The sequence below is a fragment of the Prunus mume genome, linkage group LG1 (assembly GCF_029339155.1).
Source record: "Prunus mume cultivar Tortuosa linkage group LG1, ASM2933915v1, whole genome shotgun sequence".
Lineage (NCBI taxonomy): Eukaryota > Viridiplantae > Streptophyta > Magnoliopsida > Rosales > Rosaceae > Prunus > Prunus mume.
In genome coordinates this window covers 19,251,045-19,277,781 of record NC_142698.1, presented here as the reverse complement: position 1 = coordinate 19,277,781, position 26,737 = coordinate 19,251,045, and the positions used below count along the sequence as shown (strand labels likewise).

The window sequence follows — 26,737 nt, the reverse complement described above, 5'->3', positions numbered from 1 at the left end:
CAATAAAAAGTTCAATTACAATAGCGAACTGTGCAGGAGGAAAATGTCTAAAATAAAAACTGCGAGGAAAAGTTGTGTACAGGACAAAACCCTAGACTAGCCATCTCTATTTAAACTCCGGAGCTCAAAATCGCAGCCCACTTCTCAGTCTTGAGATCTGAAATCTCTTTGGTTTCGCGGCCATGTCGAAACGAGGTCTCTCTTTCTCTCTCTCTCTCTCTCTAGTATTTCTTGGTTTTTTAAGATTTCAATCTCTAGCCTCAACTGGTCCAAAGAGTTATACTTTCCTCAGCAACCAAACATGGTGCAGGTGGAAATTGACTAAAATGGATCAACCCTTAATTCCTCTCTAACCCGAGATTTTCTTTCCAAAAGATCACAGCTTGATGGGTTTCTTCTCTTTTATGTTAAAAGTTAATAAATTTGTTTAATTTCGATTTGTTTGAATTGCAGGGCGTGGAGGGTCTGCCGGAAACAAGTTCCGGATGTCGCTGGGTCTGCCGGTGGCTGCCACAGTGAACTGCGCAGACAACACCGGTGCCAAGAACCTTTACATAATTTCTGTAAAGGGAATCAAGGGTCGCCTTAACCGCCTCCCTTCTGCTTGTGTTGGTGACATGGTGATGGCAACTGTCAAGAAAGGCAAGCCTGATCTCCGTAAGAAGGTCTTGCCTGCTGTTATTGTGCGCCAGCGCAAGCCATGGCGCCGAAAGGACGGTGTTTTCATGTACTTCGAAGGTAATTTATTGTTTTTATGTTGGATAAAGATTTTTTTTTTTTTGGGGTGTTGATATGAATTTGTTTAGAAGACACAAAAGTGTTTGATTGGTTATGTGTTGAATTGAAATGAATGCTTTAATTGATGTGGAAGTAATTGGTGTGTCCTGTTATATAGTTAAGCTGGTTTGGTATGTGGATTTTGTAATATCCAGGTTATCCTGCATCACCATAGTTTTTCTTGATATTGTTTGTGCACTGGTTGTGGGCAATTGGTCGGTTGTTTAGGGTGGCTGCTCTGAATGATCATATACTTTTCTGTTTGTGTTTGTATGATTATACCAATGGAGCTGACCATTTTGTTTTGGACTTTGTAGAGAGTTTAAAATTAAGATTTTAGACATGATACATTGCAGTTGGAGTTTGACTTATCTTAAAAATTGAAGTATTTTGTATTTTAAGATCTGCTCTTATGATGTAAGTCATTCTGCTCCTCAAGGTTTCTGACCGTGATTGTTCTTGGGATGCAGATAATGCTGGTGTCATCGTAAATCCAAAGGGCGAAATGAAAGGTGTGTAGCTGTTCTATAATAGTGTCACCTATTAATAACTTCACTATAAGAATATACTATATTGTGGTTTTGGAGGTTTAATATAGTGCATGCATGATTGCTTGCTTGCTTAAACTATTTGATTCTGTAGCCTTGGAAGTCCTAGAATGTGGTAAGTAAGGCTTGTCTTAGTTCAGGTGATGTGAAAATATTGGTCTGTCTGAAATGCAGTTAAGTCATCTGCCGTTAGTCTCAACATTGTAGGACCATTATCTTAACAATGTTCTTCATTTCACTTGCTGTCATAGGTTCTGCGATCACTGGACCTATCGGAAAGGAATGCGCTGATCTGTGGCCAAGGATTGCAAGTGCAGCCAATGCCATTGTTTAAGTTTTTCAATTCCCTTATTTATATTGTTTTTTTTCTCATTTTACGGATATTAGTTTGACTATCATGTAGACTGTTTTATGATTGTAAGGGAGCCTATTTCTTTTAATAACTTCAAAATTTCGGTAGGTCCATTTATTTTCATGTTTTCTGTTCATCTTATCGGTCTATTTCAGTTGCACAATTTCTGCATGATTGCATTGCCAAATCATTTAGGATAAGTGGTTTCCATTTGTGCTCATTTTCACTTGGAGCTTAGTTGCCATATTTGTTGTTGGTGGCTGGGGAGTTACACTAAAAACTATTGCATTGAGTTGGTTTACCCCTCTGGATTCTAGTAGGCATGCTTTTTGATTACATGAAATTTTGGAAAAAAGGACAAAAGTGCCGTAAGTTGAAAAACTGACAAAATTAATTTAAGAAATTTGTTGAGGCACAAGCGAGCTACTGTAATAGCATTGCATGTTGCAGTCAAAATCATGGGGCATGAGACATGAGACTGGTTTACTGTTGATTGTGGTTAGGGCTGTAATCTCGTCTATGATGGTTTTATAAGTTAGCCAATAATGCGGATTGATTATATAGATAATCATCTACCGTCTGTGTTTTAATTCGCGAAGAGGAAAATGCTGTTATTGATTAACAAACAGAAACAAAGTATACACACACAAGTGTGAACTCACTTAGCCATGTAGCCAAGTAATCATACAGTTTCAAGCTTGGGAAAAATCTGATGCTTTAAATGAGTGGGATCAACTGAAAGTCTAGGAGTTGTTCATCCATCTCCTTGAAGTCACATTATTTAGACCCTTCTCTATTATCACTTATCAGTCTATCAAATCTCAGACCAAAAGAAATCGCCTATCAAGCTCAAGAACTAATACAAACACAAACCAACGGGTCATAAACTATGACGCTCTCCTCCTCATCCCAGTTTACCAACAGCACCCTTCTGCGACTTGGCACAGTATTCGAACAAGCTTCCATCGAAACAGCGTCTCACCGCTTCCTTTGCCAAGTAGCCATGTTCATCTTTCGCAAGAACATACAGAACTCCCCATTCCAGTTTACTTGCAATCCTGCAACAGTATCAGAATTGAATTAACTATGCTATGTTTTCGCGGGTGTGTGCGTGTGCTCGAGAGAGGAAGATAGAAAGAGACCAGCCAAAGAAATCAAAGGCGTCACGGTTAGCTTGAGTCATGTGCCAAAGCTCCTTGAAGGTGAGCTTATCAGGCACGGTACAGGCGTACTTGCTGAACAAGTTCTCAAGATTTGCCGGAATATACCTGCAGCATGCATGGAAGACAACATATACTAAGCTTGCAGTAGCTATAACTTTTAGCCAAAGATAGAAAATGCTGGCATGGAAGCCAGAAGAACTAACAGGATTGCAATTTGATGTGACAATTTAATGTCCATGCAAAGCCCGAATTGGTTTTTACCAATTAACTACCCATGATCCATCCATCCATCCATCCATCCATCATTATTTATTAGGTATGAGCAAATCAAGTATTCTCATCTCACCTTCCCTCTGTGTCATAGGCCCCTGAGTCACTTCCATGCTTTGCCCGGTGTATGTTTTCGATGTGTATTGCAAAGTAAGGTGAAGGCATCCATGTCTGCAGAAGAAGAAAGGAATTAGCCTTTAGCTGATTAGTTGGCTCTTAAAAGTTACAAAAAAGAAAAAGCATTGCCTAACTTACAGGCAGAGTTGCATAACTCATTGCTGCATGGACAAGAACCATGAAAATGAAAGAAGCAACGACATTAAACCCGAGTGCACGAAATCCTGCAAATACTAATTCAAGTCAGATCTGTTGCTGTGTTGTGACAACAAAAAACCTAATACTTAGAAATTTTGGAAATTGATGGATTGATTTATAGCTGTCTAAGCTTACCTCTATATGTCTCGGAAGGGTAGATGATACCATCCTTGTCTTGGTCGAAAAAAGCTGCATGCTGCTGAAGCACAGACATATTACAATGCTTATGTCCCCATGTGCCATTGATGTTCTCCGTATCAGGAGCAGTCATAGCCCTAGGCATGTCTAAATTAAGAAGAAGAAGAATAAGAAAAATTAATCTTTGCTAATTTTTGTACAACTTAAAAGGTAAAATTAAAACAAGTGAAGTAATTTAAATAAACAAAACTGAAACTAATATTACAAGGCTTGGGGAGCTTGGTCTCCAGATCATTGCGGACCTTCCTCTCCACGGTGATTGGTGCCTTCTCAGCCACTGTTGCCATGGCTTCTTTCGATACCTGTTCCTCAGTTGCCATCTCTCTCTCCCTCTCTTTCAAACTCTCACTCAGCTTCAGATACCTACAGAGTACGTCCTTAGGTGCACAAGAACTTAATATGCTCTGTGATTTGTAATCAGACAATCAACCCTGCTCTAATTATTAATTAATTAAACAAACAAACAAGGATTTGAGAAGTGGTAAGAAACTGATAATTGAGCACAACAAACTCCAAGTGACTCGCAGTGCTTGTCGCAGTTTGACACTTGTGCACAAATTTTTTCTTTTTGTATTGTCGATTACAGATGAGTCAAATTTTTATTTTGCGAAAAAAAGAAGTAATGGTTATTTATTTCAATGTCAATTTGGGTTATCCAATGATAATTAAAGGCTTGGATTTTGGATTTGCTTTATGAAGATTGAACCCATACTCGTTGTGGTATAGTTTTTCTTTTGGGCCTCTAGGCCCCATGTGTTGTGACCTAAAAAGAATATTTGTTTGTTTATTATTTTATTTTTGGGTTATAACTTTATAAGACTTAGCTAGTGATTCGCACCCTAAACTTGTACCTAGCTTTTGATTTACCCCTTATTCTTTTTATTTATTTGTAGAAAATTAAGGATATGAACTTTTTTTTTCTCCAATTTCTCTATGCCGTCTAAATTCTCAACATTTCATCCAATTTGCTGTTAAATATGAGGGCAAATTGGTCATTTTCATATTAAAATAAAATAAAATAATTTAAAATTTGAAATAATAATTATAACAATAAATTAAAATCTTTTTCTCTCTCTCCAAGCCCTTCTTACCCAAATCCCAGCCTCTCATGCCCTCCTCACAAATCACACCACCACCCATTTCTCCCTCCCTTGACTTCTCTCTTTGTCTTCACTGCACCCAAAGATAAAAAACATCCCCAACAACAACACCAAAACCACCACCATATATTTGGAAAAAAAAAAAAAAAAAACCCAGGTGCACATATCAATAAGTAACTGTTGGAAAGAAAAAATAATAAGTAATGGGGAATGCTAGCAATCTTTTTTTTTTTTGGATCTTCTCTATTTTCCTCATGACATGTGTCACTATCCTTACACTTAAAACAATGTTATTAATATATCATACAAATTATGTTTTGTATTCCAAATTTATCCTTATTATATGCATTGCCTTTTATGTTTCTTTTAATTTATTCATATTTGGTTTTTTTTTTCTTCATAACTTTCTTATTACCTTATTAAAAAATTAAATAAGAAAAAAAAATCATTTTTTATAAAGAAAGTAATAAATCCTACAATGTGTATGAATATGTAGGAGAGTTATTGTATATGAAAAAGAAAAATCGGAGTTCGTGCTAAAGGTCTTTTGCTCATACTTGGGCTTTCTTTTGTCCTGTGCAATTTTGCTGTTTACGTGGTTGTGGTCTCGAAGTCACGTTTTTCTTTCATAATTGTTCTGTGCAACAAAATTGTGGGCTTTATTTTATTATTCAATTTTTTTTTTGTCTGAAAAAAAACAGATATTTTCTTTCAAGTTTTAAATTTTTTTTGGATAAATTAAAGAAAACATGAAATTTAATTCATTTATTAAGGGTAAACTTGGAAAACAAAACTTAGTTGATAAGATGCATTAATGACATTGATTTAAATGTAACAAAAATGACATATGTCATGAAAAAAATAGAGAAAATCCAAAAGAGAATGTTAAAGAAAACGTTGCAAGCATTCTCCATAAGTAATTGACCAAATCCAGATAAACCTGAGAAATAAGAAAGGAAATTTGCAAGTAGACCCAACCCAAAGCATTGAAGCGTGAATGGGAAATAGCGTAAAAAGGACAAAGAGGGGCCACTTGAGAGTGGGTCCCACCAGCTTTGTGTATGGCTGCCGTTCAGACCACCACCAAAGTATTCTCCTCAAATCATAACTGTTGATTAATCATCAAATTAATTATAATTAATCCAAACCAACGGCCAGAATCTAAGATCAATATTCAATGGCGGCAGCTTAACATTTTCCTAGTCATCACAAAGAGCGAGAGAGAAAGAGAGAGAGACAATAGAAGACAAATACGTTCTTCTCTCTTTCTTGTGAGAGAGAAGGGAGTTCTTGTGATGTGAGATTAAGTCAAGGAGAGAACAGCCGTCGTCATATCATCCCGTGTCTGCCAGAATCTTTCATAGATAGTTTTCCTCTTTTATTTTTGGCTCGCTTTTCTGCTGCATACCCTCTCAAAGCATTCAACTTTGATTCAAAGTCCAGCCTTTGGGATTCAAGTTTCAGTTTTCTCACTCTTGGGTAAGATTGCTCAATTCCCACTATTCTGTTTACATAGATGATTTTTCTGTATATTGTATATCTCCATATCAGTTTTGTTTTCTCTGAAATTATGGGAAATCAGTGTGCTTTCTTGACGTGTTCTGTGCTGTGCTGTCTTTAATTTTGAAAATATAATTTGATTATATGCGGTTTTGTGTTGTTGAGTTCGTTTGCTTTTGCTCTTTGGGTTATTTTTGCGTTATGTGCTTGCTTATTGACGTGTTTATGATGCTATGTGGGAGTTTATTGATTATAGTTGTTTAAGGGATTGAAATTATGGATCATTTTTTTGTGGGGTTGAGATTTGGTTGGTTGGAAGATATCAAAAGTCTTCTGAAAAGTTAATTTCAGTTTGCTTTTAAACTCATATAAATAAATGTTCAATCTCTGCGACTTTTACTTTTGTTTATACCACTGTTGGCCGAGATATGGTGAAAATACTTTGACCAGCCTCATTCTGTATGTAATTTTCTTCTCACAGGTACCAGCAATCAGCTCATTGAATGATAGTGAATGTGAATATTAGGCTGAATGTGGTTAAAGCTCTTCTTATGTCTATATGTAGTTTCTGTTATGTTGACAATGAAGAATAATGTTGTGGGAGTGGCTGGGAAGACACTAGTTGGCAGACTTGAGTCGCAAACAATAATGAACATCCATACTGCTCTATTTATTTGAAGATCGGGTGCAAAACGGATGAGTAACTTCGGGTCTTCCAAAGCTATGTCTTCATCATTCCCAAATCTCTCTACCCCTCTTGATGATAAGTATTCCAGATTGCCAGATTCTTTTCAGGTTTCATCACAAAGGGAGAAGACTAGATATTCTAAGTTACCACAGGCTTCTTCCCCTGGGCACTTATTTTCATCATCTTCCAGGCCCAATGATGTTCTTTTTTCCTCAGTTTCCCCTTGTGAAAGGCGTTCCCAAAATTCTCCATTCATTTTTAAATTACCAGTTGATGAAAAATCATTGTCACTGACCCATTCTTGCCATTCAGAAGTACAACCTACAGCATTGATTAATTACTCTGAAGAAAATAAAGATATTTCCTGGTACCCAGATTCACTTCAGGAATTTCTTCATTTCCCTGAAAATGTCCCTGACCAGAATGGCCTGGTGGATAGTAGTACTGGTGTCATAACATCTGAGGATCATGCTGAGAAGACCGATTGGTCTGATTGGGATCCATTAATTTCCTTTGATGATGCTCTGGACCCAGACTGGGAGCTTCCCATTGATGTTGATGCAGTGGATCCCAAACCAAAGGTGTGTTTTGATACTTCTATTTGGATGATTACAGTCAGTATTTCCAATAGAGCTAAAACATGGCTATTTTATTGTTTAGCAAATAATAATGTGGTATGATATTTTGTTTCTAGTCAGCAGTTTTTGTGACCTTAATATATAGCAACTATTTTGCTTTGACACATCTTTTAGAGATTTCAAAAAATTGAATTTTCACATTGAACTTTACTTCGGGGCTAGTCTGTCTATGTTTACTTATAACTTTAAATGATGTGCCAGGTGTTGAACCCATATTCTGATATCCTGGTGCAGCCGCCCCAGACTCAACAGCATCAGCCAGTTCAATCTGAAGAATTTCGTCCCAGCCCTGAACCATTATCCACTGCACCTCCAACCAAACCCAGAATGCGTTGGACACAAGAACTTCATGAAGCCTTTGTGGAAGCTGTGAACCAGCTTGATGGTAGTGAACGTGGGTAACACATGCTACCATGTTTTGTTTTTGGTCATCATGTTATAGTTCTTTATTTCCATGGGTATGAGAAGTGACAGCTTCTTTTGTCATTGGCTAATAACTAACAAACAGGAGCTACTCCTAAGGGTATTTTAAACCTCATGAAAGTTGAAGGCTTGACAATCTATCATGTAAAAAGCCATTTACAGGTATGTTAATATATTTCTATCCTCGATTAGTTCCCTATGACAAGTTGGTGGTTGTTTTATTTGTTTTGCTGGACCTTTTTTTTTATTTTTTTTATTTTAAATTTCAGAAATATAGAACAGCCAGATACAAACCGGAGTCATCAGAAGGTAAATATTACCTCTGTTATTTATTAGGTGTTTTGCTTGAAACATCTTTGAGACCTTTGGCTTGCCAAATTGTCATTTATAAAAATGTTTTGATTTCTAGGTGATTTCTTTAATTAGTCCTCCTGGTAGTTATGAACAGCCTTTTGTGTTGCTTGATGGTTAAACTTTTATTCAAACTCTTAGAAATACTGAGCTGGCTTTCATTTATACATTTCTGTTTCCCCTCACTTCCTATGTTATTGTCTTACAGTACGAAATATACATCATTTGTGTTCCTTTATTATGTCTTTATAATGCTCTCTTGTCTGAAAAAGAGGATCCCTATGTGTATGTCTATGTGTGTTTGTAGACATCTCTTTGTAAAACAATCTAGCATTTGAGTTATGAGTAAATTATGTTCTTCTTTCTTTTCTGCCAGGAGCTTGTGACAGAGTTTCAACTCCGGTTGAAGAAACAAATTCTCTAGACTTGAAAGCGTATGTATTTTTCATTCACCAGAATATTGAAGCATAAGCATCTCACTCTTTTCTTTTCGTTTACTCATTTATCCCCTCTAGTTTCTGACCATTGCTATACTATGTTATAGAAGTTTCGTGTATTCTCTTTGTTAGCACAAAAGTTTCATTTATTAACCTATGCAACTGGGAATGCTAAGCTTTTCTGCGAGAGATCTGTACTACAATCTATTTGTGAGGTATTAAGTTGAAAGGCTTCACCTTTTGTTGTCCACCTCTTGCAGGAGTATGGGGATTACTGAAGCATTGCGGTTGCAGGTGGAGCTCCAAAAGCGGCTTCACGAACAACTTGAGGTATGCAGCTGGAAGACAAAGATTGCCTTCTCTATTTTCTGTTTAGAATGTGTAACAACTGTTTGCTTGTTGGGAACTGGGTAGGGTGTAAAGAATCAGTGTAATTTACATCTTGAGAGTTCAGTTTTGCTTCTTGTTTAAATGAGTTTTATTGAATAATAATTTAAATATTCTGTTGATGATTCCATGCCTCTCTCTCTCTCTCTCTCTCTCTCTCTCTCTCTCTCACACACACACACACACACACATAGAGATGTGGACACACATGGGGGAGGGAGAGAGTGTGTATTGGTTGTTCACTTGTTCGGATGTCATATTTAATTCTTGCAGAACCAAAGAAAGTTGCAGTTGCAAATTGAAGAACAAGGAAAGTACCTTGAAAAGATGTTTGAGCAACAGAGAAAGATGGAAGACAGCAGGGTGAAGGCCGCATCATCCACTGTGGATGACCACGCTACTCCACCATCAAATCTTGTGTGTCCTTCTTCTGGAGAGGATAAACCAGAGACCTCCAAACATGACCATGAGAAAACACCAATAAGCGCTAGTAGTACGAGCACTTCCTTGGAAGAAGGTTCACAAGATGCAAATAGGAAGAAGCAGAAGGCACAAGAAACCGAAAGTCAAGAGGAGCCTGACCACCCAGTTGATGTTGAGTCTGGTACCCAGCCCACAAAACGTGCCAGGAATGGATGAAGCAGCGGTATAATCAGTTGATGTGCTTCGTATTGAAGTCTTATTATGCATTTTGCTGCTCCAGGAGTTCTCCCGTCCTTGTTTTGGTGGTTTAAACTATAGGTCATGGTTGATCAAAACATAAAACCTTAGTCCATGAGTTTCCTGATTAGCATTCTCTGACTAGGGATGGATTCTTTCTTTCTACGTTGAGAAATGTCACCACCACCTAGAATGATGGGTTTACTTTTTATGCTTATGAGTCACTATGAGATGCTTACTATTAATTATTAGATGAAATTGTTCAAAAGTGAATGATTTTTTCTCCTCCTCAAATATGACCATCAGAATCATGTATGTTAATGTACAGTAAGTACTATAGATTAATCTTCCATTATCTTTTTGGAGCACAATCTAGATTTCTCTTTAGCATCATTGATAATCTGAATTTATCTATATTTTGGTTGAAGAATGGTAAAATAAGCATCACAATGGAGAAGAAAAAGAAATTGTTGAATTTTTTTGGTTATCACACCCACGCATGATTGCTCCCTCCATCTGGTACATGCGCTGGGCTGACAAGAAAATTTGGCCTCAGCTAAAAGCATTTCCACCCATTTTCATGCAAAGGGTAAGGGTAGGCAAGGATTGTTACTATTTATGTTAAAAGTGCTAGTCCTTGCAAAAGGCAAGTGTTTCCATCAATTGCCGTGATAAAGAGCAATTACTATTTACTTTAAATTATTTTTATTTTATACTTAAACGATTAATTTGGTTAAGATTTTCGGTTGCCGTGTGTCAATATTTTTTGTAAAATTCATCTCATATTTCGGATAAGATTTTTGGTTGCCACGTGTCCATATTTATTATAAAATTCAAATATCAAATTTCAGATAAGATTTTTAGTTGCTACAATTGCGCCATGTGTCATCTCTATATTCTAAATCCCTTTATAAAATCACACCCTCAACTCATACCTCTCACACTATATCTTCTTTATCCTTTCATTTCTCAGATTTTAGAAAACACATTCTACTCTAAATATCTTACACGAGGTTGTTGGAGAGTGTCGAGCGAGAAAATTAAGAAAGAATGGATAAACAAGCTGAAGAAGAAAAGGAGTGGGAAGAAGATGATGATCAAGTTGTCATGGCAGTGGGTATACTTCATCAATCAAGAAAAAACCACCGTGGTTCACAACCCAGTCGTGGCCCGAACATAAATAGACGTAGGCACTCTTGGGGTAAGAATCTCTTGAAAGATTACTTTATTCCAAATTCATTGTACTCTAGTTTTGGTTTTCGAGGGCGATATAGAATGCAGTTCCATTTGTTCAATAAAATCATACATCATGTTTGCAATTACGACACATACTTCGTTCAGAAGTATGATGCTACTAGGGTTTTGGGTCTTCTTCTAGAGCAAAAACTTACAGCTTCTTTACGGATGCTGGCGTTTGGCCCATCTGCAGACCAAGTGGATGAGATTGCTAGGATGTGGAAATCCACTATCCTAGAGAGCTTAGTCAGATTCTGTGATGTAATCGAAACTCTCTACATGAAGGATTACCTCCGCAAACCTACGCCTAGGGACCTCCAAAGGCTTTTATAAAAAGCCAAGCCTCGAGGTTTTCCAGACATGATTGGAAGCATTGACTACATGCTTTGGTAGTGGACGGATTGTCCAACTTCCTGGCAAGAAGATTATGAGAATAGGAAGGGCCAAAAAATTATAATTCTGGAAGCCGTTGCATCATTCGATACTTGGATTTGGCATGCCTTTTTCAGAGTTGCGGGATCTCAAAATGACCTTAACATGCTCGATCAATCCCCCGTGTTCAACAATGTGTTGAGAGGTCAAGTCCCTCAGATCGAGTGTGAAATCAACAATACCATCTATTCGGGTAGGTACTACCTAGCAGACGAAATTTACTTAAGGTGGACGACATTCGTCAAAACAATTCCACATCCCCAATTTTAGAAGGAAAAATACTTTGGTGTCTATCAAGATGGTTATAGGAAAGATGTGAAAACGTGTTTTGGTATCCTCCAAGCTCGGTGGGCAATCATTAGGGCGTCTGCTCATATGTTTGATGGAGAGATGCTTCGGCATTATGATGAAGTGCATTATCCTCCATAATGAAATACGAGTATATGCACGATCTCTAAATGCAGAGACACTTAAAAAGGAAGATACTCCCTTTATTTTATCGTTGGGTTGGGTGGGTGATGGCTGATGTTTGAAAACAACCATGTCTGAGACCTCTAGAAATAAAAGGATTTCGACACAACTTATCCCATATATTTTTAAATTGTTATTATTAATAGTTTAGTTATATAAAAGAACAAATACTTCATCAATATGAGCCGTTGCATTGTTTCGTGCAGCAACATTTTTGCAAGAAGCTTGGCCGAAGGTGAAATCTGCTTTAAAAGAGCATGGTATCATATGCAGATTGGATGTGGTATGTCATAATAAATTAATGTTGTTTTTGAAATATCTACTCTTGATCAATCGGTGGTTGATTCAAATTATGCATGATTGGATGCAGATACTAATTAACTTGTTTTGTTTTTAATCATGTATGGTCAGGTTTTTGGTTACATAACAATCAAAACAACCAAGACTACTGACCCGGATATTATTGTCAAGGCCAAGCAGCTTTGTTCATCTCTTATCAATACGTATTCCGGTAAATCAGGTACAAACGGTAGTTAACTCTTTGTTATTTGTGTTTCTCATCTGCATCATCCTTCCTTTCTTATGAGTTATATATTCTGTGGTTTGAATATGAATTTGAAGTAGCTAGCTGCTGCTAAGGCAGTAAGGTGTTAATGCATTTGTAGTTTCAACTTTGAAGGCAACAAACAGCATAGCATATTAGCATACTATTAAATCAATATTGGTTTGATTTCAGGCAATTAGAGTACTGACACTGAGTGATATGCACGGCGACATCATCCAGCTTGGGGATGAGGAAATAAGTGGACTTTGCTCAAAATTTGGTGTCACGCAGGTGGGTATTGCTCATTTATTTGCTTATATATAATTTAATATATTGCCTTTTCCTTTTCTTTTCTTTTTCGATTGCAGCCTTTTGATTTCAGCCTCTCTTTCTTTCGTTTTGAATTTTGATTGTGTGCATGCAATGGCAATATTCGGAGCGGCTGGTTCGCCTCAGGCATCACTTAAATGTAGGTGCATAAAATTAAAACTAATAACAAAATACTCTTCTAAATATAAATCTACATCCAAGTTATGCTTTACTTACTTTACTTACTGATTAGCCAGATTACATGCTTTACAACTTTTGAAAATAAATATAATTGGCCATCCCATGATGATGTAGATACTTGGAGGACTGGTAGGCTGCAGCATCTTTTTCCGCGCAACTGTTACATACACTTCTGAATATGGGCAAGACATGATTGCCATTATAGGTTCACAGTGCGGACTAAAATTCATCAAGAAGATCGTGGTAGATTTTATTGTTCATAACGTGGATCCTTTCCCTCATGTCAATGCCATTTTAAGGAATTTAAAAGTCAACAAGGATCTTGAGAATTTGCATTTATGAAGAATCTCAACCATTTTGGAGGACCTTGTTCTCGTTGGAGTTATAGTCTCATTTTAATTAGCACTAAATCATATTAGTAATCGCTTAATTATGGGTTAGTTTTTGTTTACTTTGGACTTTAGCATATAAATCATGTCAAGGCAGGTTGGTTTGGCGGGTACTTGGGTTTTTAATTTGAACAGTTTAATAATTAGTATCATGTTTTTTTTTTTAATTTCCTTTTTGTTCAAAAGTGAAAGACCTCTTTTTCTTTCTCAAATATGAGAATCAAGAATTAAAGAATTGATTACATTTCCTTTACCCCTACCCCATAAATAAGCGCTTTATTTATTTAAGGCTTTTTATACTAAATAAATAGTTCTTTAGGTTCATGAAATTATCTTCTTCTTTTTTAAAAAAAATTGGATGACAAATGCACGTAGTCCTAATAATTTATGTGGTGTTTCTTGAAAAGGAAAAAAAAAACAAAAAGAAATTAAGGATGAAAAGAGAAAGACCAAATGATTTTTTATTTTTTATTTTTGCTCTGAAAACCAATTATAATAGGCCAGGCAATATGCTTTCGTAATTGGAATTTGGATGTGGCGGTGTTGTGTTCCTTCCAATTCCAACACAAACTGTCAAATTTCGCATCGCATCGCAAGTTCGCAACCTTGTTTTCACTAGGTAGGTCCTTACTCTGCTGCACCCAAAACAAATTTATTAAGCTCACGAAACAGGAACAGAGAGAGAGAGAGAGGGCAAAGAAGATGTTGTTTCAAGTGGGAGGCCAAGGGACTCGTCCCACCTTCTTCGAGATGGCGGCGGCTCAGCAGCTCCCCGCCAGTCTTCGCGCCGCTCTCACCTATTCCATCGGCGTAAGCTCTTCCTCTATCTACTCTCTTCTTCTTTTTCTCTTTTGTAAAAATTTGATTGTTTGCAACTCTCTTTGTTTCTGGGGTTTAGTAGGCTGAGAATGATCTTATCTCTAAATGTTAATTTCAACAGATATTAGCTTTACGAAGACCATTCCTCCATAGGGTGTTAGACTATGAAGACGAATTCTTTTCGTTGCTCATGCTAGTTCTCGAAACTCATAGCTTGAGAACTACAGGTTTTCTGATTCATATTTTGCTCCAGCAGTTACGAATTTACTTTATTCTGCATCTGACTGATCAATGACAGTGACCATCTACGATAATTTTGTCTTCTGGGTCCTATTCTCTTCAGATGCTTCCTTCTCTGAGTCTCTATATGGATTAAGAAGGCGGGCTGTGAAGATAAAAGCCATGAAGGATGATGCTCGCCTGAACCCAGGTGATGGAATTCAGCATTCTGGGTTAGAAAAGCGCCAAAGAGTTCTGTCAGTTGTATTTTTGGTACGGTCTCCTGCTTATTGTGTTTTCGCAAGATAGGGCTATGTAGTTTTCTTTTGTCTTATAAGTCTAGCTATATGAAAGAGGACTGAATTGTGAACGAATATGTACTAGGTTGTATTGCCTTACTTTAAGTCGAAATTGCATTCAATCTATAATAAAGAAAGGGAAGCCAGACTTCAAGCAAGCTTATGGGGACACGTTGATGAAAGATTTGATGATGCTGATATATTTGATAGAGGGGAGGATTCTGTTATTCCAAGAGGAAATTTGGATATGGAAGCATCAGTTAGAACGCGTTTGACTAAAAAGATCCAGAAATTTATAGGTGCTTGCTATCCTTTGCTACATGCTAGTACTGAAGGTGTGTGCATCTTTCTTGCTGACCTTTATATGCAAAGAATAACTTTCATCTTTCGATTTGGATTTTGTTTTTAATTTTTTGCTCGAACATATTTGTAAGGATGTGCATGTTATGCATAAACCAGCAGTAGAAACTGAGGGAAGTTACTTAATTTGTGTAATTATAGAAGTTTTACTTTCAAAAGACTAGTACTTGTGTTCTTTTTCTTTACAATAGATAATGTTGACATGTAGCTCTTTAAACTTAGTCTATTAAAAGATTATATATCTAAAGTCCCCTTAATGTTGTTATGTTTTCAATGTACGATGTTACATCTTCACAGTGAATCTATCTGTTGATGTCTTCTTAGGAGTATTCTAGGTCCTTTATCTGTATTTTACCATATGAACCTCTGGTTAGATAATACATTCTAACCTAGAACTGGTGATGCAGGATTTTCATTTGCTTATCAGATGTTATACTTGTTGGATGCAACTGGATTTTATTCCTTAGGATTACATGCTCTTGGGATTCATGTCTGTCGAGCTACAGGGCAAGAGCTGGTATTGTGTGGCAAAAATTTCTTTTGGTTCTCATCTATTTATCCTTTTATATTTTTCAGTGCATTTAGTCAGGGATTTTTGGTACGATATACTTTTATCCGTTGAATTTTGTTACATTTATGAGATTGAAAAGAAGAAGAAAAAAATGATAGTTGGCGTGGCTTGGTGATGACTTCTTGTTTCTTTGTATATGTTTCAATAGTTGAAACACAATTTTTTGGTGTCAAGGTAGATGGATACATCTTCTAGAATTTCAAAAACAAGAAGCCGTGAACGTGAGAGACTTCGTGGTCCTCCATGGTTGAAGGTATAACTACATTTGGTTAGTTTGGTTAATAGTTTTAATTAAGTCTTTTTAGTTTGATTCTTAGTCATATTGATTTGAAACATGGTACGATAGTAGTTGACCTTACATATGCAAGTAGTCTGCTATTATTATTATTGTGTTTGATTAGTAATATTCCACGAGAAAAAGTACAAATTATGTAAAGATTATGAGGAAGCACTTCTGTATGTTTGGATTGACCTTGGTTGTTCATTTCTTGCTATCTGACATGAATCACCATACAGGCATTACAAGGAGCATTGCTCAGTGGTACATACACAGTTCTCGATTATGCACAGACTGGATTAATTGCAGCAGTATTCTTTTTTAAAGTAAGCATGGCTTACCCATATGTGATATTAAGACCTTTGTAATTATGGAATAAGCATAATAATCTTTAATTTGACTGGTGGCATAGTCATTTTTTATCACATGATTCTCATTGTAACTTTCATTGATTTGAATTAAACTCATAGATGATGGAATGGTGGTACCAATCTGCTGAAGAGAGAATGTCAGCTCCAACCATATACCCTCCACCTCCTCCACCTCCACCTCCCCAGGTGAAGTGTTTTCCAATCCATCTTGGCTTTAATTTATCATTTTCTTTAGAATTTAATAGCACTTCCAATCAATCAAAGAGTTGGTATGTTGTCCATTACTGTAAACAGGTTGCCAAAGAGGGGATTCCACTGCCACCCGAGAGAACTCTTTGTCCTCTCTGTTCACAGAGGCGTGCGAATCCATCTGTAATTACAGTTTCTGGGTTTGTCTTTTGCTATGCCTGCATTTTCAAGTATGTTTCTCAGGTGAGGCCTTCAGAAGCTGTTAATTTTAATATTCAATAGTCGATGTTTTATGTGGATAAACACACTTTCACATTCATTGGGAAAGTCTGACAAAGGCTGCCCTTTGGAGTGAAGTATATAAACTGATATTGCATACTATCAAGTACATCACTATGTCTGCATATTCCAAGCAGGCAAAGAAAGTCAGTGTTTGTGTTGTCCATGCATCAAGTTATGTTGTTTTTCCATAGCATGTAACTGAATGTCTTTTTATGGGTCGTTATTGACACAGTATAAGCGATGTCCAATCACATTGATGCCAACCACCGTCGACCAGATAAGGAGGCTCTTTCACGATGTGTAGAAAACCCAGTTTGGGTCCATGTCTTTTTTTTTTTTTTTTTTTATCGTAGGAGAAATAGCACATTTCCCTTTCAGAGGATCTTGTAACTGATTCAAATATAAGGCAAAGATAGGGGAGTGACTACTGTCAAAACAAATAAATGTTGTATCGGGGAAACGGAAGAATGATGTATTGAGTATTTTGTTCTACTACCGTATTACAGAGATTTTTAGCTTTTGCCTTCCCATGTAAGAAAATTTCTTTGTTTTAGTCATTACATATTTTTCATGAGTTGTCACAGGTCAATACTACACAGACGTACAAACTGCACCTTCAATTGATGCGACCATTTTACGCATGTTCAATTTTGTATTTCCCTGACGGGTTCGTCTCTGTTAGTTTATTAGTTGAAATTTTCAGTACTTAATTAGTTAAATACTGAACGTAAGATAATTTCCTCATGAAAGAACAATTAGAAAAATAACAAAATTACATAAATACCTAGCAGACAACCGGATTACCCCTGGAATGAATATCACAAATATTGAATATCCCATCTCAGACACCATTGCTATAATTTGTAGCTAAGCTTCAAGTAGACCCATGTCTAAAGCTCTCTCCAATTTTGCCTCAAATGCAGTAGACTTCCATTTCACTTTCTGATCCTGCACAATCAAACCACGTTTAACCCACAAGTCAAGTAATTACATAGCATTTTTTTCAAAAAGAAAAGAAAAACTTTACTCTTACCTCTCTGTTTCTCCCTGCTGTTCTTGGCATTCCGCTGCAAGAAGAGCTTGAGTCTGAATCCATGGTCTGACCAGTATGACACCAGTAGCTCCCAACAGTGCCTATGATCGGTATCTGGTCCGGACTTGGGCTTTGCGACCGTCTCGGGGTAGAAAAAGCAGACAACTGTTTCATCTCTTCAGTTGTCCAAGCTCCTAAAATTGGCCTATCTTCACGGCTTCTGGGTGAGTTTGTCACTCTCTCACAAAGTGAGTTGTTCCCCACAGAATTGTTACTGGCATTGGACTTGGGCGTGTTCTCAGATTCAACCAACCAGCTTGAAAGGCTAGTGTCAACCCCAGTTCCCTGGTCATCGGACTTTGGCCTGGGGCAGTGTTTTGACAGCTTCAAAGTAGGCTCTGGGCTAAAGGGTACATAGCAATCTTGCTCTGTATTTATGTTCTCCTTCTCTTGGTGCTTTGAAGCTGTGGAAGTTGCTTTCTCTTTGACCTCCTTCCATTGAGTAAGATTTTCAATGGGCTTCAGCAATGATTGATCCCTAGCATTTTGGTTTGATCCTATTAGATTAACTTCCTGGTTAGAGGCACTGAGCTTTGGCATTGGACTGTTGACCTCCTTCTCATCTATTTCAGCATCATAAACTTGTTTCCTGGAATCTATCGATAGTGAAAACAACGATTCCGAAGACTCTTCTTGAATTGAGATTTGCTGCTTACTATCAAACTCATCATCGACATGTCCTCCTTCAAAATCATCAGCTGCATCCAAATCACTTCCATCTAAGTCTACCACATCTTCATATTCATCCTCATTTTTTGGCAATTTTCGTATCTTTTGTTTAACGGATGAGATGGTGCTACGCTTGATATAATGGAACCCAGAATCGGTTCCATCTCTTTTTGTATTTCCTCTTTCTCGTCAGAGCTTTCCACCAAGCCATTGGTGACTTCCTTGGTAGTGGTAGATGATTCTTCATGATGGACCTTGGTATTCAAATCAAACGTAACTTTCTTCTTGGCATCATTCTTTGATTGTTCTTCATTCTCCTCCTCTCTGTATACATTTATTAATGACCATAAATAAATCCCCACATATTAAATACCCCTTCCCATTTAACTTTTAAAAAAAATGTATAATAAAAGACCCACAAAGGCATAAACTCAATGAAACAGATGCTCCCAAAAAAGAAACAGAATCAAGATATTAGCTATAACAACGGATAGAGCTTACTTTGATTCTTTGGTAAGTTTAATGGCTTCCAAAACGTCTTCTAGCTTTGTGGGTTCAGCATGTTGAATTTGAACAACTTTTTCAGTAGCTTCAAGGCTCTGCAACAAATTAATCTCAGATAAGTAAAATCCAAATTGGGAATAGCAGAGTCTACACTACAATTAGTAAAATGTGATTATGTGAAACGGGAGGGCTTGTTTTGCTTACTTGCTGGTGTTTAAATGGAGTCACGGTGACTGATTTTTTGAGCTTTCGGCGCTTACAACTAGTGAAACATTTTGGAAAGCACCCCATGATTAGCTGCTTTTACAGCTGACTTCTTTCGGATGCCTTTTGCTTTCAAGAGAGAGAGAGAGAGTGTGTGTGGTTTAGAAAGCGGTCTTCATGGTTTAGACTTCAGAGAGAGAGCGAAGAAGACTGAGGACGCAACGGTCACAAGAGAGTTTGATTGAAGAATCTGGAGCTTGAAAATATGACCGTTGAGATTTTCTTCGGCTTCATTTAAGAGAAGTTAGTTCGGGTGGGCTGAGAAGAGAGGGGGTGTCATTTTCATCCAGCCCAAGTTGAGGCAGTTGTTTTGGGCCGCTGGAGCCTAATTGGCGGCTTGTTATGAAAGTTAGTGGAGCACGAATGCCAATTAAATTAGTCCTTGCTTTTTAAATTGCACAATTATTTTCGTGGGACCGAATAACATATGTATCAGCGTGACAAACTGACAACGAAAGGAGAGGAGACAGAGCCATTTCGCAACTCGCGAAGAATAAGCCAAATAAGCCGGTGGGATCCACAAGTAGGTCCTCCAAAAATGTTTATTGTCATGGAACGCAGTGTCGTCGAGTGCCACAGATAAGTGCTCTATCTTCTCTGGCTGTAAGTAGTAACTTTTTTTTTTATATAAGCTATAATATATTTTAAATTAATTTAAATTATAAAGAGATAAATTTAAATTCGGATGTAAAATAAGAAGCATTTCTGCACTAACCAAGAGAAACGATACATTATAAATCCCAAGTGTGAGTATAAATCCCAAGTGTGAGGCGAGCAGCCCGGACAAAGTCCTAGTCCTGTGAAAATGGAGTTTTCATACATCTCGCAACTGAATATATTCATTAATTGTTTTACAAGTATGATTTTTTTCAGCTCCTCTAATAATAATAATATTATTATCAACAATAAGTGGTCCAACGCTAGTTTTGGGATCTTTTTGCTGTACGTGTCGGTGGATAAAAAGAAATTTACCAAGTGGCTGGCCTTGTGTCAAGATTAGCATCTCATCATATCAACTTGGACTTTTCAAATTGATGTACAAGTATAAACTATTCCCACATGCAATTACTATACTACCCTCGACGACTTTACTTTTGAGTCTTTATCAATTCATTAAGAGTGGCGATTTCCTCACTCCAATTTTATCCACTTACACTTCATTTTATAACTAAAAAAATAATGTAAGTTGATAAAATTAGAGTGGGAAATCATTACCCTTCATTAAAATAAATAAATTACCCTTCATTAAAATAAATAAATTTTCAATCTTAGATGTGCATGATCAGCAAGGGACGGTAATAGAATGCTTGCCAACAACTACATAATTATAATTTAATCAAACGATATCAATAATACAGAGCACCAACTAATTATTATTTTTTTCATTTTTTTATTGGTCAAATACCCAATAAATGTTAAGCTTTCATAGGACCAAAATAAAGTGGGGAAGGAGCAAGTGTAAGTGTCAAGTCTAGAACATACTAATACGCTAAATGATGGAATTAATTAATCAAATTCGTGTCTTTTACAAGTTAAGACCTTTTCCTAATTTGCACTCAAAACTTTATCATACAAATACAACTCATAATAATGGGAGAGGTTCATCATGAAACGTAGTTTTTGGGAGGCAGGTGGTATTTGATAACGAGCTGGAAATTAAAGGTCTTGTTCTACCTGCACCATAAAAACACCATCTTTTTCTTTCTGTTGGGTTTTGTGCCATGTGTCCACTGTGCATCACTGTATCTTAGACACTGACAGAGTCTCTTTGCATAAACTGCATAAAAATCTTAACAACGTCCAGTGGATGGCCATGAGATGTCTGTTTCCTTCTTGAGAAACTCAACAAATTCACACACACAAAGAAAGTCACAAACTTTCTCTCTGTGAAAGTACTGTATTTCTTGGTTTTGCTGAGATACCCATTTCAATTTCGGTTGCTCTTTTTTTTTTCTCAATTAATCAAAGGTACACATAATTGAAGATAAAACTCTTTCCAAATTTTCTGTTTTGGTGTTGCTTTTGGCCATGCTTATCTCTTTCTCCAAACTGTTTGCTGCTTCTTTTGTGGCGTGTGTCCCTCTGCATGGGCTCTCTTTATGCATTTTGGTTTTGTTGCCTATCTGTTGCTTCCGTTTCTCTTTGACATCCAAGTGAACTATATAAATTTTTTTCCTTTTACTTGATACAAGAAGATATTTTGTGATTCATTGTATTCTAATACTCTCTCTCTCTATTATTATCTTTTTTTTTTGGGGATATATATTTTACTTTAAAATGTAAAATTGGTCCCTGTGCTTCTGCAATTTCTATCTTCATTTAATGGTGTCTTTACTAATCTTATATTAACCAGCAAAATTAAATTTGATTAAAAAAATATAGTTTTTGAATGTCTATCTTACTGAATTTGCTGATTTTTCATTGTTAATGCAGTGATGATAGTAATATTTTCCATCACTAGTGCAATATTCTGGCTCGAGTTCTGCATTTCTGATTGGAAATTTCATTTATTTTTGCAGTTGGAAGGAAGATGAAGGTGGGCCACCAAATTTTAAGGTGATATGGATGGTTGAGATTGACAATTTTTGTGATTTTGTTCCTTCATTTGGTAGATTGGCATAAGCCCTGTTCTCATGTTTCTCTGCTTATGAAAATCTCATACACAAAAGTAGAAAGTAAAAAAGAAAATAAGATAATTAAAAGTTAAGTTGCTTCATGTGATTGCAGTGATGAGTTAGTTGGCGTCTCATGAAATTCCGGTGAAAAAAAGCTTCAGAGTAGCTCTTGGGTTCTTTGATTGATCCTTAAAGGTGAAAATGGAACCATTAAATCAGAAGTCGCTTGAGAGAGCTTTTTCTCAGAAGGCTTTGCAAATGGGGAGTTCATTTCCATGCCAAATTTGTGTGGTTGGTTTTCTGTGTGGAGTTTGTCTCACTTCTCTGTTTCTGGCTACTCTTACTTCATTTGGTACTTTTGAGTTTGGTGGATTTTCATTTTCGACCATTTCCGAGGGTGCTTCAGCTGGGAATTCAAGCTCAGAGATCATCAGTGAGTCAAATTTTCCTGATAAAATCTTCAATTCTTGTCTTCTTTAAAGTTCATTGTTTTAATGGACGTGGGTCTTTTCTGCCTTTTCTTTTCTCTACTTGCCTTGCTTGCTTTAAATCCAAGGAAAAGGAAAGTTGGGAATGAAATAATTATGCAAGGGACAGAAGGCAGAGAAATAAAATTTGCCAACGTTAATGAGTTTGGTCGTTCGGAAACTTCTTAATGAGGTTTAATTAAAAAGTGTATTCAAAGCCACTTAAAATTAGAATGGCTTCTTCATCAACACATTTCCTTCACTTCAATATTTGACTTTGACTATACTTGCTAGTTGAATGTCTGCTTTGATTATGAAGATAAGCCCTCCCGTGACGAGGTGTAAATCTGATGCCTTTAGATTCTTTCTTTTTTGGTGACCCTTGACATTAGTTCCAAAACACTCATGGCACCTCTGTGACTTCCAGATTCAATTCACACCTGCGTTGTAGATAAGAAGAACAGTGCTTCTTCTTTTTTTGGTAAATACCACTAGGTGTCCCTACACCCGAAATGTGGGATTAATCCCCGCTCGGGGTTCGGCTTGCCCCTGGCCACACAGTGCTTTCAACGGGTTACGAACCGCAAGGAACAGTGCTTTCAATCATTGGCATGCATTGAATAACAAATTTTTTTTTTTGAAGCAGTCTATCAAAGAGATTAATTTCTGGTTTTGAATTAACGATATGGTTGCAGGCACAAACTGCAGTTTTAAACCGATAATCAGAACAGAGAGAATAGTTGATTCACTGAGAAGTGAAGAAATGATCAATAATGAGTCAGTCTCATTGTTGTATTCAGCTTGGAGTGCTTTACTGACTGAATCAGAGTCTGGAGAAAGTGATGACTTGCAGAGACTTGGAGTAAGCACATCTCGTGTTCCAAATGCCCCTCATTTGGAAAACTGCAAGTTAAAAACACGAGTAAATGAGCGCCTTGATAAGCGTGCTGAGAATGAGACTTATCCTCCCTGGACAAGTTGGAAAGGGTTGTTGGCCAAGTACCCAGCAGCTGCAACTAACGAACATCAAGCTACATCTGAAGGTGCTTATGCTCCCTGGGTATGTTTCTAGGATCTGAAGTTCAATAACTATTTATTACTGTAGAACAACAATTTGGAAGAATGAGCCATAGCTGTCAATGAAATCATGCATATATTTCTGATATGTACATATGCATTTTGCACATGAGTTAATTCGTGTCTACACACATGTTTATTCAATTCAATAATCCAACAATGAAAGAACTTAAGAGTCTTGGGTCCTGAATTTCAAGACCAATCAGTTCTTGTTTTTATCAGGATTCCCCATTCTGCATAGCTAGCAAGAATGCAAAAGGAACCGCAACCCATCTGCCTCTAATCTTACATGGTTGATGAGCTCCGTATTTAAGCACATAATGTGCTATATTGACACGTCTGTACATTATTAATCACTGCATAACCTTGAATTTTTATGTTGCTCTGTGAGATAAGATGTTGTGTTCTACAATCTTCCACAGTTCTACTAATATGCAAGTTTCTTCAGATTACAGGGTCTGATGAAGAAAATTACCCCTTGACCAGAAAAGTGCAACGAGACATATGGATGCATCAACATCCTTTGAACTGCAGGGATCCTAGTGTAAAATTTCTTGTAGCTGACTGGGAAAGATTACCTGGATTTGGAATTGGGGCCCAGATTGCTGGAATGTGTGGGCTTCTAGCTATTGCAATCAATGAAAAGAGGGTCCTTGTTACCAACTACTATAATCGGGCCGACCATGATGGTTGTAAAGGTTAATATCACGATTCATGACATCTCACTTCAGTGGTTTTAAATGGTTTTAATTCTTATATAAAGATATTATTTTCTTGTTTTTCTATTTCTCTCATCACATAGTGAACAAGTTTGAAACATCAACATAGACCTCTTGTTTTCTATTTGTAGATTCATCCCGCTCCAGTTGGTCTTGCTATTTCTTTCCTGAAACATCCGAAGAATGTCGAGATCGCGCATTCGAGCTTATGGGAAGTGAAGAAGCCTGGAAAAAAGGCACAATAAAGGCAAAAGAAAGTTATAATTCAAAGCAAATATGGGCTGGACCTACACCTAGGTGAAAATTTTCATCTAGAACAATTTCATTGTCAGTTCACTTCTCAGTATTTGGCAGCACATAACTTTTTTCATGTCACCATGCCAAATATTTAATGCAGAATATGGGGTGATCCTTGGAATCATTTGCAACCTACCACAGACATCAATGGAAGTTTAGTTGCTTATCATCGCAAAATGGATCGGAGGTGGTGGAGGGCACAGGTAATCTGTATAGGTCTTCTATAAATGAATTATATCTTTGCTTTTATAAATCCAATATATTCATGAAAGACACGAAAGCTCTGCCAGACGCCCACCCTTTTCATGAAAATGTAGAAATAAATGCAAATCTCATACGTACATTATAGTTTTCTTCCCCCGTTTTTTCAAGAGGACATTGTCGGATCCCATATTCTGGTACACTCAGACACATTGAGCATTTTCCTTGCATCATTAACATTTTTGAATGAGGCACCAACAGTATCCTTTATTCAGTTACACATAATCACTTTGATTTACGATATTTGATTTTATATTGTGACATTTATGTCAGGCAGTACGATACTTGATGAGATTTCAAACTGAGTACACATGTGGCTTATTGAATGTTGCTCGTCATACTGCATTTGGAAAGGAAGCTGCCAATATGGTCGTCACAACTTTTGAAGGGAAATGGCCTAAGGTTTGTTGGACATATATCCCATCTGCCCTGTTTTTCTTGCAGGACAGAGGTAAACAAACAATTATGCTTTACAATTAGACGTTTCTTGCAGGATGCTACAGTCGATCAAAGGTCTGACATTGAAGAATTTGTTTGGTCTAGTCACAAGCCTTGGATGCCTAGGCCACTACTCAGCATGCATGTAAGAATGGGAGACAAAGCATGCGAAATGAAGGTAGTTGAATTTGAAGAATACATGGGTCTTGCTGGCCGCATTAGAAAGCGCTTCCCACAGCTCAAGAGTGTTTGGCTCTCCACTGAAATGCAGGTTTAGTTTTGTTGCATTAACACCATCTTTCCAAATAATTTTAGAAGTGATGGCTCATGAGGCTTAAACCTAACCATTAACAATCTTCAGGAAGTCATTGACAAATCCAGAAGTTACCGTCACTGGGACTTTTACTACACGAACGTGACCCGCCAAGTCGGAAACATGACAATGGCAACTTATGAAACGAGTCTCGGCAGGGAGACTAGCACAAATTATCCACTTGTCAATTTCTTGATGGCAAGTGAAGCTGACTTTTTTGTTGGAGCATTGGGTTCCACTTGGTGCTTCCTTATAGATGGAATGAGAAATACCGGGGGGAAAGTTATGGCCGGATACTTGAGTGTCAACAAGGACCGGTTCTGGTAGAGATCCATCTAAACTACAGGCAATGAGAATTATAGATATGTAAATCATTAGGGTCAACAATTTTGTTGTCTGTATATCAGTATGTATTATCTACCTCTTAATCATGTAAGTTATGTACATGCCCACATAAGCAAAGATCCATTAGGAAAGACTTTTAACATAGAACGTCTATGATTTGTTACTTTTGCTCGAGAGTGTGTTCGAGTTGAGTGCGATAATACAAGTAGAAATGTGTTGACTTCCATTTTTGATTGTGTAGAAGTAGAACTTCCCACACTTTATATTGTTCACTTCACAAGAGATTTTCAATTATAAATTTACTATTGTAAATTACCTAAAATAAAAATATAAAATATAGGTATATATATGTATCCGGTTATTCTCTTATCCGGATGTCCAGATTTTCTTACCGTACGAATGCCATTCTTGCAGCTATATTTCTTAGCTCTAAAGCTTGTTTTGTATACCCACTGCTTGTTGAAGCATATGAATAAAAAAGACGGGGAGAAAAACCGAGAAAGGGAGGAAAGCAGTGAAGAAAACTGAAAAACAATGGCGTCCTTACGATTAGAAATTCCGGACGTCCTAATAAGAACTCCTTAATGGGTGGGACTTTATTAGATTAGCATCTACAAAAGTTAGAACCTGACGTAGAGTAGAAGACTTGTTTTTGCTGCGTTTTCATGACTTCATCAGGTATTTGGATTATGCTATACACCTCATATAGTTTACATATATATTATTAGAAAAACTGATATAAATTAGTTTTTCTCTCTTGAAAGATTATGTGTTTAATGAGATGGAGAAGGATGCATATGAAGGCACGATCAGAAAGACCACCTGAGAGAAGTTTTATGTAATGTGCATTCTTTGCGTAAGAAATTTCGCTAAGGGTTGGTTTGGGAATATCAATTTTC

General features: G+C 37.0%; 5 protein-coding genes and 1 pseudogene across 8 annotated transcripts; 4 read left to right on the top strand and 2 right to left on the bottom strand.

Moving 5' to 3' along the window:
- The first annotated feature begins 35 nt into the window (after positions 1-35).
- Positions 36-1,800, top strand: EMB2171 (Ribosomal protein L14p/L23e family protein). Its single transcript, XM_008220127.2, has 4 exons — positions 36-195; positions 454-738; positions 1,248-1,289; positions 1,577-1,800. Exons 1-4 carry the CDS (start codon positions 183-185, stop codon positions 1,657-1,659), a joined length of 423 nt encoding a protein of 140 aa, XP_008218349.1. The 5' UTR covers positions 36-182; the 3' UTR covers positions 1,660-1,800.
- Positions 1,801-2,229: 429 nt separating this feature from the next.
- On the bottom strand, positions 2,230-4,113 carry LOC103318709 (peroxygenase). The gene is made up of 6 exons (XM_008220126.3): positions 3,829-4,113; positions 3,561-3,710; positions 3,366-3,451; positions 3,187-3,281; positions 2,820-2,945; positions 2,230-2,735 (listed from the first exon to the last, which is right to left on the bottom strand). Exons 1-6 carry the CDS (start codon positions 3,941-3,943, stop codon positions 2,582-2,584), a joined length of 726 nt encoding a protein of 241 aa, XP_008218348.2. The 5' UTR covers positions 3,944-4,113; the 3' UTR covers positions 2,230-2,581.
- Positions 4,114-5,923: 1,810 nt separating this feature from the next.
- Positions 5,924-10,162, top strand: LOC103318708 (Homeodomain-like superfamily protein). Its single transcript, XM_008220124.3, has 8 exons — positions 5,924-6,202; positions 6,705-7,492; positions 7,751-7,943; positions 8,058-8,134; positions 8,242-8,281; positions 8,700-8,757; positions 9,021-9,090; positions 9,421-10,162. The coding sequence occupies exons 2-8, from the start codon at positions 6,920-6,922 to the stop codon at positions 9,784-9,786; spliced, it is 1,377 nt and encodes a 458-aa protein (XP_008218346.2). The 5' UTR covers positions 5,924-6,202; positions 6,705-6,919; the 3' UTR covers positions 9,787-10,162.
- Positions 10,163-13,918: 3,756 nt separating this feature from the next.
- Positions 13,919-17,350, top strand: PEX12 (peroxin-12). The gene is made up of 10 exons (XM_008220122.2): positions 13,919-14,199; positions 14,330-14,435; positions 14,552-14,700; positions 14,812-15,061; positions 15,494-15,603; positions 15,836-15,910; positions 16,174-16,260; positions 16,405-16,491; positions 16,600-16,737; positions 17,009-17,350. The coding sequence occupies exons 1-10, from the start codon at positions 14,092-14,094 to the stop codon at positions 17,078-17,080; spliced, it is 1,182 nt and encodes a 393-aa protein (XP_008218344.2). The 5' UTR covers positions 13,919-14,091; the 3' UTR covers positions 17,081-17,350.
- Positions 17,351-17,512: 162 nt separating this feature from the next.
- On the bottom strand, positions 17,513-19,474 carry LOC103318706 (uncharacterized; annotated as a pseudogene). The gene is made up of 4 exons (XR_016123592.1): positions 19,247-19,474; positions 19,040-19,137; positions 17,810-18,862; positions 17,513-17,724 (listed from the first exon to the last, which is right to left on the bottom strand). The product of XR_016123592.1 is annotated as an uncharacterized LOC103318706 (transcript).
- A 1,395-nt stretch (positions 19,475-20,869) lies between these two features.
- On the top strand, positions 20,870-26,064 carry LOC103318705 (uncharacterized). 3 transcript variants are annotated; one of them, XM_008220118.3, is made up of 10 exons: positions 20,870-20,968; positions 21,826-21,862; positions 22,034-22,354; positions 23,084-23,448; positions 23,914-24,163; positions 24,316-24,481; positions 24,582-24,684; positions 25,016-25,144; positions 25,236-25,451; positions 25,542-26,064. In XM_008220118.3, exons 3-10 carry the CDS (start codon positions 22,123-22,125, stop codon positions 25,818-25,820), a joined length of 1,740 nt encoding a protein of 579 aa, XP_008218340.2. In that variant the 5' UTR covers positions 20,870-20,968; positions 21,826-21,862; positions 22,034-22,122; the 3' UTR covers positions 25,821-26,064. The 3 variants fall into 3 exon arrangements, with proteins under 3 accessions (XP_008218340.2, XP_008218338.2, XP_008218342.1); XM_008220116.3 differs by having other exon boundaries at positions 20,905-21,274; XM_008220120.3 differs by lacking the exon at positions 20,870-20,968 and adding an exon at positions 21,013-21,274 and having other exon boundaries at positions 23,084-23,431.
- Positions 26,065-26,737: the final 673 nt, after the last annotated feature.